The 13,147-nt window shown below is 41.5% G+C and overlaps 1 protein-coding gene across 9 annotated transcripts in view; it reads left to right on the forward strand.

Annotated features, from left to right (window-relative positions):
- Positions 1-2,018: 2,018 nt before the first annotated feature.
- Positions 2,019-13,147, forward strand: part of myo18ab (myosin XVIIIA b) — a 256,934-nt gene continuing 245,805 nt past the window's right edge. For all 9 annotated transcript variants that reach the window (XM_085965003.1, XM_085965000.1, XM_085965001.1 and 6 more), the window contains exons 1-2: positions 2,019-2,123; positions 10,151-11,303. In XM_085965003.1, coding sequence (XP_085821129.1) covers positions 10,293-11,303 — 1,011 coding nt within the window. In that variant the 5' untranslated portion in view covers positions 2,019-2,123; positions 10,151-10,292. The remainder of the gene's footprint in view (positions 2,124-10,150; positions 11,304-13,147) is intronic.

Raw genomic sequence — 13,147 nt, forward strand, 5'->3', positions numbered from 1 at the left:
CTGAAGTACTCTTGCAGAGAGCTGGGACGGGCTGAATGGCCTCCTTCAGTGCTGTAACCATGCTATGATATTCCTACATTATAATGCCTTTATATGGCCTAATGGTTTGCGATGGTGTTTTTCTGCTTTTCCGGACCTGAAACGTTAACTCTGTTTCTCTCTCCACGGATACTGCCTGACCTGCTGAGTATTTCCAGCATTTTCTGTTGTTATTTCAGATTTCCAGCATCCGGAGTATTTTGCTATCCACCTGGATATCCAGTCAGCCTCACTCAAGCAAATCGAATTCCTATTCTATTAATGGCGAGTATCCTCAACGTACATCTGTGCTGTGACCATTCTGTGACAAGAACCTCACCTCACCACACCACACACTTTTTCCAGTTCTGACGAAGGGTCCCAGACCTGAAACGTTAACTCTGTTTCTCTCTCCACGGATGCTGCCTGGCCTCCTGAGTATTTCCAGCATTTTCCGTTGTTATTTCACCTCGTCACCAGCCCGTTGTGAGTTTTTTTTTTGTGTGTGTATGTGTGTGTGTGTACACAGAGCTCCAGGCAGGCAGGGCAGAGGTAGCGTTTTTTTTGTACTGGAATGAGTTTTATTTACACAACATTTCCATCGTAAACGGTTTACTTCAGAGGGATAAACCTGGAGGAGTGAGTGGCACCGATACCAGGTCTGTCGTGCTTGACGAGCTTGTAGGTGATGGAGAACTCGCCGAGATAATGGCCAATCATTTCAGGCTTGATTTCAACTTTATGTCTCTTCACTTCTTTTGTTCTCTCGCAGCCCTGCCTTTTGACCTATTTCATTTCCTTTCCAGTTTTGAAAAAGGGTTCACCCGAAACGTCGACTCTATTTTCTCTCCACGGATGTTGCCTGGCCTGCTGAGTTTTTCCAGCATTTTCTGTTGTTATTTTGGTTAAGGGTTTTGCCGTTGTACACACCAACCATGCTGCCAACCATCTCTGGGAGGATAACCATGTCACGAAGGTGAGTCTTGACAACCTCTGGTTTCTCCATCGGTGGAGCTTCCTTTTTGGCCTCCTTCTTTTCTTCTTTCCTCCCCCCACCTTTTCTTCTTTCCTCCCCCCACCTACAATACAAAGACTTTGGGAGAGTGCACCAAAATAACACACACCTGTAGATGATGCTCTTCCCTCCTCCCAAACAGTTGATGATGGTTGGTCTGTTCAGTTCTGTTGCTTTTCTCCCCTCTGTCCCTCTCCTGAAATGGAGGCCAATTGGGGAGGCAGTGTTGGAAGGCCTCTCCTCTCCTCTCCTCTGGTGGTGCTTTTCTTGTGGGCCTTCCTTTTTCTCTTCTCTCCTGTCCTCTCTCTCTCCAGGCACCTCAGTTGCTGCAGCTGTTGTGTTGATGTTGGTGGTGGCCTGCAGTCTGGTCTGGTGTGGTCTCCTTCTCCTCCTCCTGGTCAAAGAGACCACCACTCTAGTCAACTCTCCTCCTTCTCCTTGGGTGCTCCTTCTTCTCCTTGCTGAGCCAGCTGCACAGCCAGCAATGCTGAGAAAGGGGTGCTGCAGCATCAATGAACCTCCCCATTAAGTAGTGGGAAAAAGCCTGTGGCAATCATGACGTCCTTTTTGGCCTTCCTTTTTCTCTTCTCCTCTCCCGTCCTCTCTCTCCAGGCACCTCAGTTGCTGCAGCTGTTGTGTTGATGTTGCTGGTGGCCTGTGGTGTGGTCTGGTCTCCTTCTCCAAGAGACCACCACTCTAGTCAACTCTCCTCCTTCTCCTTGGGTTCTCCTTGCTGAGGAAAAGGGTGCTGCAGCATCAATGAACCTCCCCATTAAGTAGTGAGGAAAAAGCCTGTGGCAATCATGACTTGTCCTTTTTGGCCTAGATGTTTTCTGGTCGCTTGAACGCCGGTTGGGGAGGGCGGGGCGGGGCGGCTCGGGCGGCGCGTGGCCGGCAGCTGCGCAGTGCCGGGCGCTCCCTGGGTGTCGGGGCGCGCGGCGCCCGGCGCGAGCACACGCACGCAGCGCCATTTTAACCGTCTCGGAGTCGCGCGGCTGGCGAGCGGGCGGAGAGAGCCGGGCTGTCAGCGGCTGGATCACAGCAGAGCAACAACAGCCACAAATAATGCACGCTGCTCCTGTTCCTCTCGGTGAGTACCTCACTCCCCTTTGCTTTTTATTCAGCTTCATCATCACTCACCCCCCTCCTCTCCGGCTTCGATCTTTTAGTTTTAACTCCGAGAGGTTTTTTTTGGGGGGGCATCATTAACATTCCTGAGTGATTTTTTTTTAACATTTTATATATGTTGGCTTTCTTTTTTTTTGCGTGTGGAGGGAGGGAGTTTTCAGGAAGCGAATGCTAGGGAGGAAAAAAAAACCACACACACACACACACACACACACACACGAGAGACAGACACTGATGAAGCTCAGCTCTGCAAGGGAAATTAAAATTCTGTTTCAGTGAACGACGCATTTGACACACACAAAAAAATCCTCCTTTTGTGTTGAGTTTTCCCTATTGTGGCTGGAATGCGTCTATTGTGTTGCTAATTTCGATTGTAGGCCGAGCTCAGTACCTACAGCTCTGGCCTACCTTACAGCTGGGAATGTGCATTTCGCAAGGTAAGAGGTACAAGTAGGGCTTACCTTTAAAGGTACAGTACGGCACACTACAGTAGACGAGTATTGCAAGCAAATGCGACCGATTTCTGTTCAAGCTAAATTGTTGCAACATGTCTTTTTAATGTCCATACCAAAAATTGAGTTGCTTCAAAATTCATGGCAAATTTAACATATTGATGATACCTGCTTAAAACAAAAGTAGTTATATAAAATTAATTGTTTTCCAGCTATACCAAGACCCATCAATAATTTTTTTTACAAAATCGCAAAGAATGCTACTGAACTTTACCACCTCCCGAAGAGTGCTGTTAAATTACCCTGTGCTCGAGAATACCCTTTGTTGTTTTGGGAAAACATTGGCAACTATGGATCACCCCTTCAATTTTAAAAAAATCATGCATATAAGGAGCTTATTTATTTTCTCTCCGTACATTGTAGATGAATAACCAATTGCGTAAATTTTCTAGAAGATAGGTGTTATGTTTGTTTTGCCAAACATTTGAGAATTATATTATTGATTATAGTTCCTTGTACTATATATAACATTTGCAGCATTTACTTTCCATTAATCTATTAAAGGCGCTATATAAATGTAAGTTGTCGTTGTTATAGTGATAGGAAAACTGGTTAAGACTGCTTAATAACTGTTCTGTTCACAAATAGGTTAAGCTTGTACGTTACTGTTCAGCACCATCTAATAATGCCCAAAGCACTGAGGCAAGATTGCTCTCGGCTGCAATGTAAACTGATACTAACAAAATAATTTGATAATATTTAGTTGGGTACCTAATTTGGTACTGTTTGCCCTACACTTTCGAACTGGTGTTCTTAACTGTTATAATTGCTTACAAATATAGATTTGCGATTCCATATGCTTATTTATACAGCCATTGCTGAACTCTAGTTTTCACCACAGCAAAACTCCCTAATATACACTTGGGGGTGACGTTCCTCTTTTAATGATAAAGGGGGAGTACTTATTTTTCTTATAATTAATAACCACTAACAAAAATGGAAAAGTATAATTTCATTAGTGGGTTGTTAATTATGGGGAAAAAATAGGCGTCGGCAATTTTTTTTATTGTGGTCTTTTATCCCTTATGTTGTTGGGTTGCTATTTGACTAAAATATACTGACATTTTACTCTCTTTCTCAGTAAAACTTATGTTTATATACATATAAATTGCTTTTGTTGTTGCTTTACACCAGGATATTAGCAACATAAACGCTGCTAACAAAACAATTATTATTTAGTTAGAGAAATAAATTGGGGTTCATTTCTGTACCATTAAGGTTTGGGTGACTTTTTTTAGCGTTAAAGCTCCCTTTTGAAGTATATTGGTATATTAGTGTTGTGCAGTGACATAACTTGTTTAAAAAGGGGTTTAAAAAGTATGTTGTGATGGCACAGCAGATTGATGATCCAATATTAGTGTGAGATACCCGTGACTCCTTTAAACATAGGTTCCAGGTATTAGTTGTGGAGAAAGGGGAGTTCACAGGTGAGTTACATTTGACTGTTGCACATCTTTTGAGTAGCTGAATCAAGGTTGGATTGACAGAGACTACTTATGTGCTGCATCCAGAAGACACTGGCGTGTGATATCACGTCTGGGAGTGTCAAAATGGAAAAAACAAATTTTGAAGAGCTACCGGACAATAAAGGAACTTGGAGAATTTTGTGTAGATCACAGAAGCTTTCATATTTTAAAATGGTATATGGCATAATATAGACCCTTAATAATTTTAAAACTCTCTCTTTCAAATCCCCAAATAGACTTTAAGAGTATGTTGAGCGTAGTTACGTAGCTTGTTTACTGTCAAGGTAAGTAAGCTGGGAATTTGCTGCTTTTCAGAAACGGTTTGAATAATTTCTGCATGTTCCCATTTCGTTAGCATTTTGTTGTTGCAACCATTTTAATTTGGTGAAGCAGGCAAATGGCATAATTCCAGAACACATACAGAGCATTTGGAAAATGGTTACATTTTGAATACATTTCAAAAGCAATACAAATTTAGCTCTAATCTTAAGGATAATAACTTAAAAAAATTAAAACATGGGTTTCTCAATAAGCAAAGCCAACAACAACAACTCACATTTATATACCGCCTTTAATGTAGTATAATGTCCCAAGGAGCGTCACAGGAGCGTTATTAAACAAAATTTGACACTGAGCCACGTAAGGAGATATTAGGGCAGCTGAGGTAGGTTTTAAGGAGGGTAGAGAGGCGAGAGGTTTAGGGAGGGAATTCCAGAGCTTAGGGCCTTGGCAGCTGAAGGCACGGCCGTCAATGGTGGAATGATTAAAATCAGGGATGCTCAAGAGGCCAGAATTGGAGGAGCGCAGAGATCTCTTGGGCGCGTGGGTGGGAGGGCGGGTGGTGTGTAGGGCTGGAGGAGATTAGAGAGATAGGGAGGGGCAAGGCCACGGAGGGATTTGAAAGCAAGGATGAGAATTTTAAAATCGAGGCGTTGCTTAACCAGGAGACAATGTAGGTCAGCGAGCACAGGGGTGATGGGCGAATGGAACTTGGTGCAAGTTAGGACATGGGCAGCAGAATTTTGGATGACCTCAAGTTTACGGAGGGCAGAATGTGGGAGGCTGGCCAGGAGTGCGTTGGAATAGTCAAGTCTAGAGGTAACAAAGGCAGGTTTCAGCAGCAGATGAGCTGGGGGGAGTCGGGCGATGTTACGGAGGTGGAAATAGGTGTTTAGTGATGGTGCGAATATGTGGTTGGAAACTCATCTCTGTGTCAAATATGACATCAAGGTTGTGAACAGTCTGGTTCAGTCTTAGACAGTTGCCAGGGAGAGGGATAGATTCGGTGGCTAGGGAATGGAGTTTGTGGCGGGGACCGAAGACAATGGCTTCGGTCGTCCCAATATTCAGTTGGAGGAAATTTCTGCTCATCCAGCACTGGATGTCGGACAAGTAGTGTGTCAATTTAGAGACAGTGGAGGGGCCGAGAGAGGTGGTGGTGAGGTAGAGCTGGGTGTCGTCAGCATACATGTGAAACCTGATGCTCTGTTTTCAGATGATGTTGCAGAGGGGCAGCATGTTGATGAGAAATCGGCGGGGGCCAAGGATAGATCCTTGGGGGGGATACCAGAGGTAATGGGATGGGAGCGGGAAGTGAAGCCGTTGCAGGTAATTCTCTGGCTATGATTAGATAGATAAGAATGGAACAAGGTGAGCACAGTACCATCCAGCTGGACGACGGTGGCGAGGTGTTGGAAGAAGATGGTGTGGGCAACTGTGTCAAAGGCTGCAGACAGTTCAAGAAGGGCCAGGAGAAATAGTTTACCTTTGTCACTGTCACATAGGATGTCATTAAGCTCTGAGATGGAGTCAGGACCAAGCTGTGGGCACCAACAGGCATTTTTATTTTTGTACAACTTTATGAAGGTTGAGAGAGTACACAGAGAGAGTAAATTAAATATTTGGTTTAAAGTAAAAATCACTTTTTTTTTTATATTACTGGAAACTGATCAGTAATATGTACTGATTTCTGTTGTGCTGAATTTACCACACGTACTGTGGAATGGATTCAGAAGCAATAGGAACCTGTGCATTTAGATTTTCAGGACGATGTCAATATGATTTAACGTGTAATCACATTTATGATTTTGCTGCTCTGGTTGTGGACTTAGCCCGAGGTTGGGGAAGGGAGTGTAGAGGCCATCATTGCTGGTCTGTAAGGTGAGCCAACCATACAGCATAGCCAGGGGCATAAACAAAAATGGTGGAGCTAAATAACGTGCTGCTGCATATACTGTTTGTTTGTTGCTGGACATTTGGGTTGTAGATGGTGAAGAAATTGTAACTGCCTCGGATGCAAAAATGTTGGCATGTTTATATGTGAGATTGCTGCTGACGTAGATAACGCTGTTGTATAAAGTGGGGAAAAGAATTATGCATTTGGTGTAAAACCGAAACACTGTGAGCATACCTCCCTGACACCAGTTTGGCTGTAGCTTCGCTTTGAATTTTGCATCTATGTGAAACTGAAACTTGCAGCAATGCAAAATATGTAATGTAAATGGAATCTTTTTAATTGTTGACGGTCTTTAATGTCAGAATTTGTGCATTAGCCTGTGCAAAATGGGTGCAAGGGTTTCCTATTTCCCAAGTAAAATTAGATCTAGGTTACAGTCAAAATTTATTACTTGCAATTTTTCAAGCTGTAACATAAACTGTTGTCTTTTAGGTTCCAGAAATGGTCTTGCGGGAAGAATTCCCCTTTGCTGTTTATATTGAAGTTATCATATGTTCTTCATGTGTGTACAATTTTACAATGAAATCATCAGGAATAGAAATTTCCCCCAGTGTGTAATACTACCATTTATTTTTAAATATTGCAAGACTTCCTGCCAGTTCTATAACTCTCAGGTCATTTTTAAGACTATCGACTGTCAATTCTGTTGTACAAATATAATCTGAAGTTAGTGAAGTTTGTATTATTGTGAAGCATGTAAGTTGCACTAATTACAACCTGCCATAGTTACACTTAAGTCTTGATTTAGTTTTAAAAATCTATTGTGAAGATTTTCAATTATTGTTCCTGAAAGATGACCTGATAATAGGTTAAGTAGACCAAATAATACTGTACATTGATAAAAATTGTACTGCCAGTTTAGCGGGGAAATGACCTTTCAGCATCTGGATTATTGTGCATCAGAATGGGATAATACCCTTAATGAATGTCACCAGGCCACTTTTTAAAAGAAAATATATAAACTTATAATTAACATTCTTTTGATCTCTCCATTTTGCTGCATTCATTTTTTTTGTTGATCATGTAATTAGCGATACTAGCTTCGGAGCTGCTGAGCCTTGGAGTGTGAAGGATTTGACACAAGATACACGGTTGATGCTATATCATGTTTGCATTTATTGATGCACTCAACTGCTATTTATTCGTTAATTCCTTTTAAAGATGATTATTGCTGTCAGCAGTCGTTGCTGTAAACAAATAATATATTAAAACTGATATTAGCATTTTAAATGTATAATTATCCTGTAATTCCTTTTCAAAAGGACAGCAGTGCTCCCTTTTTTCTCATTTAGTTTTCTCACATCCTTTTCTGAATTTTCTTGACTCAGAAGATCACAAAATAATTATGAATGAGGAAGGCCATTAGGCCTATTTTAGTTCATTCATCCAGAGAGCGCCTAATGGGCTGTATTTTGCGACCCCTACGGGTGCCGGGTGTGTGCGAGGTGTGTACGTGCCTGTAGGAGCCGCGCAAGTTCCGGGTTTAGGCATGCGAAGCACATGCGCTAAAACCCGGAACTTGCGATCTGTCAGAATTCTCTTGACAGGTGATCCGCATCCGCGAGAGATGGGTCTCAGCGGGTGGAGAGTTGCGCTATTTGCCCAACTTCTGCCCGTCAAATTCTTATGCCTGGTAAAAGCAGGCGTAAGGCCTGCTTTTACCAGCATAAGAGTTTTAAAAAATAGAAAAATAAAATAAAAAACCCTGTCCTATAAGGCATTTTAATTAATGTTAAAATAAAATTTTTTAAATTACATATTTATGTGTTCATGTATTTTTTAAGCGATCTCCACTCATACTTATGGGAGTTCCGTACGTACGGAACTCCCATAAGTATGAATGGGGATTCCCTTTTATTGGTTGGGCCGGCCCATGTGATCCCAGGGGCGCTTGCAACAGAATGCGCCACTGGGATACGTGGGCCTCTGCCTGTGTGTACCTGGAGAGGCCCAGGATCACAAGCCTCCGTATCTCCCGGGCCCCCAGGTAAATGCGTAGATATTTTACAGGTCGGAGGCATCCGCCTGTGAGAAACCTCCGATCGCAAATGCTGGGCCAATATCTCCCATTCCAATATCCCATATCCAGCTGTTTCTTAAATAATTCCAAGGTTTTTGCCGCCATTGCACTATCTGAAAGTTTATTCCAATCCTTCATCACTCTTGTATGAAGAAGAATTTCCTGATATCTGTCCTAAATTTGCCTTTTACTAGTTTGAATCTACATCCCCTAGTAGTTCTTCTCAGTTTAATTTTAAGTTATATTCCAGGTTAACTTTTTCTTTACCGTTTTGTAATAATCTTTTATACCTCTAAGATCATCTCTCAGACATCTCCTTTCTAGGCTGAAAAGCCCAAGCCCCTCCAGTCTTTTCTCATAACTAGGACTCCCCTCCCACCCACCCCCACACCCCTCTCCCCACCCTATCCCCCCCCTGCACCGCCCCCCCCCCCCCCCCCAACCATACTTGGGCTCAATCTAGTTTCTTGGCAACCAGTACAGGATGCAGTATGAAGAATGTAGTTTGACTGGAGCAGTATAAAGTTTGATCATTACCTCCTTTGACTTGTATTCTGCTATTTTTGCAGTGTAGTTTAACATCCTGTTGGCTTTGTTGATCTGCATTGGTTGGATATGTTTAGCATCTAATTTACTAAGACTCTCAAGTCTCTGCCCGGTTCATTTTTGGCTATTTTTAGCATCATCCGTGATGTATGCATGTGACTACATTTGTCTTCCTATATAGTACTTTACACTTGTCTGCATTAAATTTCATCTGCTATTGTTCTGGCCGTTTACATATTTTGTTCAACACATTCTGAAATTTCAGAGCTGATTCCACTGCCCCTTCTGCTTTGGTATTGTGCAAACTTGGCCTCTTTGCATTGAGTTTTTGAATCCAAGTCACAAGTAAATTAGAAACCGCACTGAGTCCTGAGGCTCCCCCTAGGTGCTTCTCTTCCCTGCCCCCTCTTCTCCATTTAGACATAACTCCCCTAATAAATACTTTGTTTCCTACCCTTCAGCCAGTTTCTTATCCATTCTGAATCCCCACAGCTTTGAGTTTAATGTGTGGAATTTTATCAAAAGCCCTTTGGAAGTTGAGGTACACAATATCATAGGACTCACCACAATTTGCTTGGGTTGTCACTTCCTCAAAGGAGTCTAGGAGATTGGTCAGGCAGGATCTTCCCTTTCATGTTTATGTATGGTTTTACAGATGCCACTTCCTGTTGGTACCCCACCCAAGTGGCCATTCTCCAAGTGTGAGCATAGATGGTGAATTCATCAACTGTGGGGAACTATCACAGCCAAGCCCAATCCACTCCTCACTTGGCATCCACATATGCATCTTTTTCATTCGGGTTTATTGAGGATGATAATTGAGGGAGACTTGGCCATAGCTCAGGAACACTGGCCAATTGTAGCAGTTCCACCAGTAACCTGCCTAAGATCAGTTAACTCTGCACAGATCAGGAATTGAATTTGGGACCTTTCTGGCCTATACGACTCAATTCTGTACTGACTAGCAAGTTACCAAATTAGCTATTTGGGAAGTTATTATGGTGCATCTGGATACATATTCATTTTTGTTATTTATGCAATTATACTATCCATAATTGCAGCGATGTGGATAAATTTAGAAGATATTTCCTATGTGAACTAGCAAATAGAAAAATGTAGTTTTAGAAAAATAAAAATTGAATTGCGTACTGAACAGTTTACAGTTACATTTGTATTTCTGTTGTAACTATCATTTTGATTTCATTTCAGACACACAACATTACATCTGGTCGTACCTGATTAAGAAGAAACGTGACTTGCCCCTGATTGCATCTGGACCATTAAAAGATTCTGTCTTTATTAATTATTTTTTCACTCTTTAATAATTTGCACACAAAAGCAAACATTGAAAATGTTTAACTTAATCAAAAAAGACAAAGATAAAAAGGAGAAGAAAGAAAAGAAGGAAAAGCGGGAGAAAATGTCTGTAGCAGAATTGAAAAGTCTCGAGGAAGTTGGTCTTCGTCGTGGGCTCTTTAGTTTGAATCGATCTTCAAAGCGGGAATCAAAGACTAAATTGGAAATTTCAGCCCCTATCCCAATAAAAGTAGCTAGTAGTTCGGATCTCAATCTTACTGATATTGATTCAGACACTATTAGTAACAGAGGAAGCATGATCTTTGATTCCGAGCAGTTGAGTACTGCCAGTTCCAGTGATGACCTCAAAATAGATGACTGTAGTTTGAAGGGATCAGTACTTCAGCGAGCAGCTCTGTTTGGCTCTCTTGCTAAACAGAATTCAGTCCAACTAGTGAAGAGGTTCTCTTTTTCACAAAAGAGTCGAGAAGAGACAACATCAGAAGTGTCGACTCCATCAGAAAATTCTGCTACTCCTTCACCACAAGTAGAAATGAGAAATGAAGGCCTACTACTTGAGTACCTAGAAGAAGTGCCGAGAAATGTGTCAAATACAGTATTAATGGCAAGTCCTGATATTCAGATTCCAGAAGTTGTGGATAAAAGTTTTGCTGCTGATCTACGGCTTCCGCCTGTGGTACCACCTTTGCCTACAGAACCTAGAGAGCTTGTATTGCAGAGAAGAAATACAGGAGACTTTGGGTTCTCTTTGCGGAGAACAACCATGCTGGACAGAGGACCTGATGGACAAGTATACCGCAGGATGGTTCATTTTGCAGAGCCTGGGGCTGGTACTAAAGATCTAGCATTGGGTCTGGTGCCTGGCGACAGACTGGTGGAAATTAACAGTAAGAATGTTGAAAATAAATCACGGGATGAGATAGTTGAGATGATCCGTCAATCTGGGGACACCGTGAGATTGAAAGTGCAGCCAATCCTTGAGTTGAGTGAGCTCAGCAGATCTTGGTTGAGAAACCATAAAGGGATGCGCAGAGATGCTTTTGGCGTAAGTATAAAAACATTTTTTCAATCTCGTCTTGATTCTATCCAGCCTTCAGCTTTGGAACTGTAGTCTTGTAGCTCCAAACCACTGGAGGGAATTCTACTTTTCAGACCTTATCAAATCGGAGGTCCTGCTAAATGATAATTCTCAGATCTTTATCTAGCAAGAATCTGACATTCCACAATTGAGAAACTGATTTACTTATTACTGAACCGCAATCTTTTAAGATTTGTCATTGTGCAGTGGGATTATATATCAATGGTATAAAGCATTTTTTTGGGTATGGATCTTAGAGATTGTATTTAAGTGGTTTCTATGATCAAAATTGTACATGTTAAAAATGATGTGGTACCTGAAGCCGTTCTACCCTCAGGAGCTTGGCTGGCAAACTCAATTTTTCTTTTGTTATGGTTGTCAATAATTATAATTAGTGACAACTAGAATATTAAAAACTGGGGTTTGCATTTAAGCTAACACTGGAGTGCTTCATAGTATTTACATAGATCTGTGTTCCTTTTCAACCAACCCCTATTGGTATTAGCATTACTGAATAATGCAAGATTTATGAAAATGCAGCAATATAATTGTTTTGGAAAATTAAGTAGCATTTTATATTTAACTTTGACGCAGCTCTGTGTTGCCATCTTTAAAATTCCATGGCCTTTCACGTTGTGCCGTGTTTAATGGTTCATTTACTTTAGGTGCAGTGAAACATGGGGGGGTGAAATTGGTCTTGGTCAGTAGCGCTAAACAGGCGACAGTGTTTTAAATGGTGCCCGATTTTCTTATCCATTTGACTTTAATGGAAAAGAAAATTGGACTAAAGGACACGATTTCAGGTTTATTGTACTTCTGAATTGTGTGTGCGTGTGCGAAATAATGTGTGTGTAGTTTTTTGTATTGTGGTTTTATTTTACCTGTAGCTATTGTTGCAATCCTGCTGGGGGAAAAAAGTGCTTTACTTCACTAGTTAACTCTGAATTTCAATGCCAAAACACAGGGGTGGAATTTCCTGTATATTTGTGTCCAGAGATGCAAGTAATTGGGGTGCAAGGCAAATATCTTGCAAAAAAGATCGAAGAAACTCAGGTGCACATAATTATCCTACACCTGAATTTCCTCGTTCTTTTGCGCTCGTCTATTGATCCCTGCACCTGAACATGTTTCAGCTCATTATAATGGCACCCCCCCACCCCCGGCTTGAGAGCTGTACACGCAAATTCCCTGCAATTACGCTGGTTCAAAGCAGGTGTAAAATTAAGCCCAGAATTTTAGATGCAGCAAACAACAAAGTAATTTTTCTGGTGTTTCATTATGATTTTTATTTTTTTTTTGGAGCAATTTAAAAAGTAAATATCCTCAGATCTGCACTGTGTTTCCTATTAATGCATTTAATGGCCTCAGTATAAGCCATATTAAAAATTGAAATGCTTTTGTGATTGCATGGCCTTGAATTTCCTCTGATTTTTGTGTTTCTGCCCAGACACATGTAGTCTGGGTGCAAACCAAATATGTGGCGTAAAAGATTGTGGAATCTTTTGCGGCTGTCTATCGATTCCTCCGCCCAAACACATCTCTACCCGTGAAACTGGCCACACTCCCAATTGCGCTTGCTCAGAGAATTTCTTAAAATTACGACCAGATTTTCAGGCGCATCAGGAAACAGTCATTTTTCTGGTGTTTTATTGAAATGTTCTGAGCGCTTTTTAAAATGTATCCTCACTTGAGTTAAGTAATGTTTAAAAAAATTGAAAAGCTTCCTCGATTGCAGGTTCCTAAACATGCTATATCTAATGTGAATGAATGATGGTTAAATGAGTTGAAATTACGTTCAGGCGTATTCTAAT

The sequence above is a fragment of the Somniosus microcephalus genome, chromosome 22 (assembly GCF_052327205.1).
Source record: "Somniosus microcephalus isolate GS21.2 chromosome 22, FLI_Smic_1.0, whole genome shotgun sequence".
Taxonomy (NCBI): domain Eukaryota; kingdom Metazoa; phylum Chordata; class Chondrichthyes; order Squaliformes; family Somniosidae; genus Somniosus; species Somniosus microcephalus.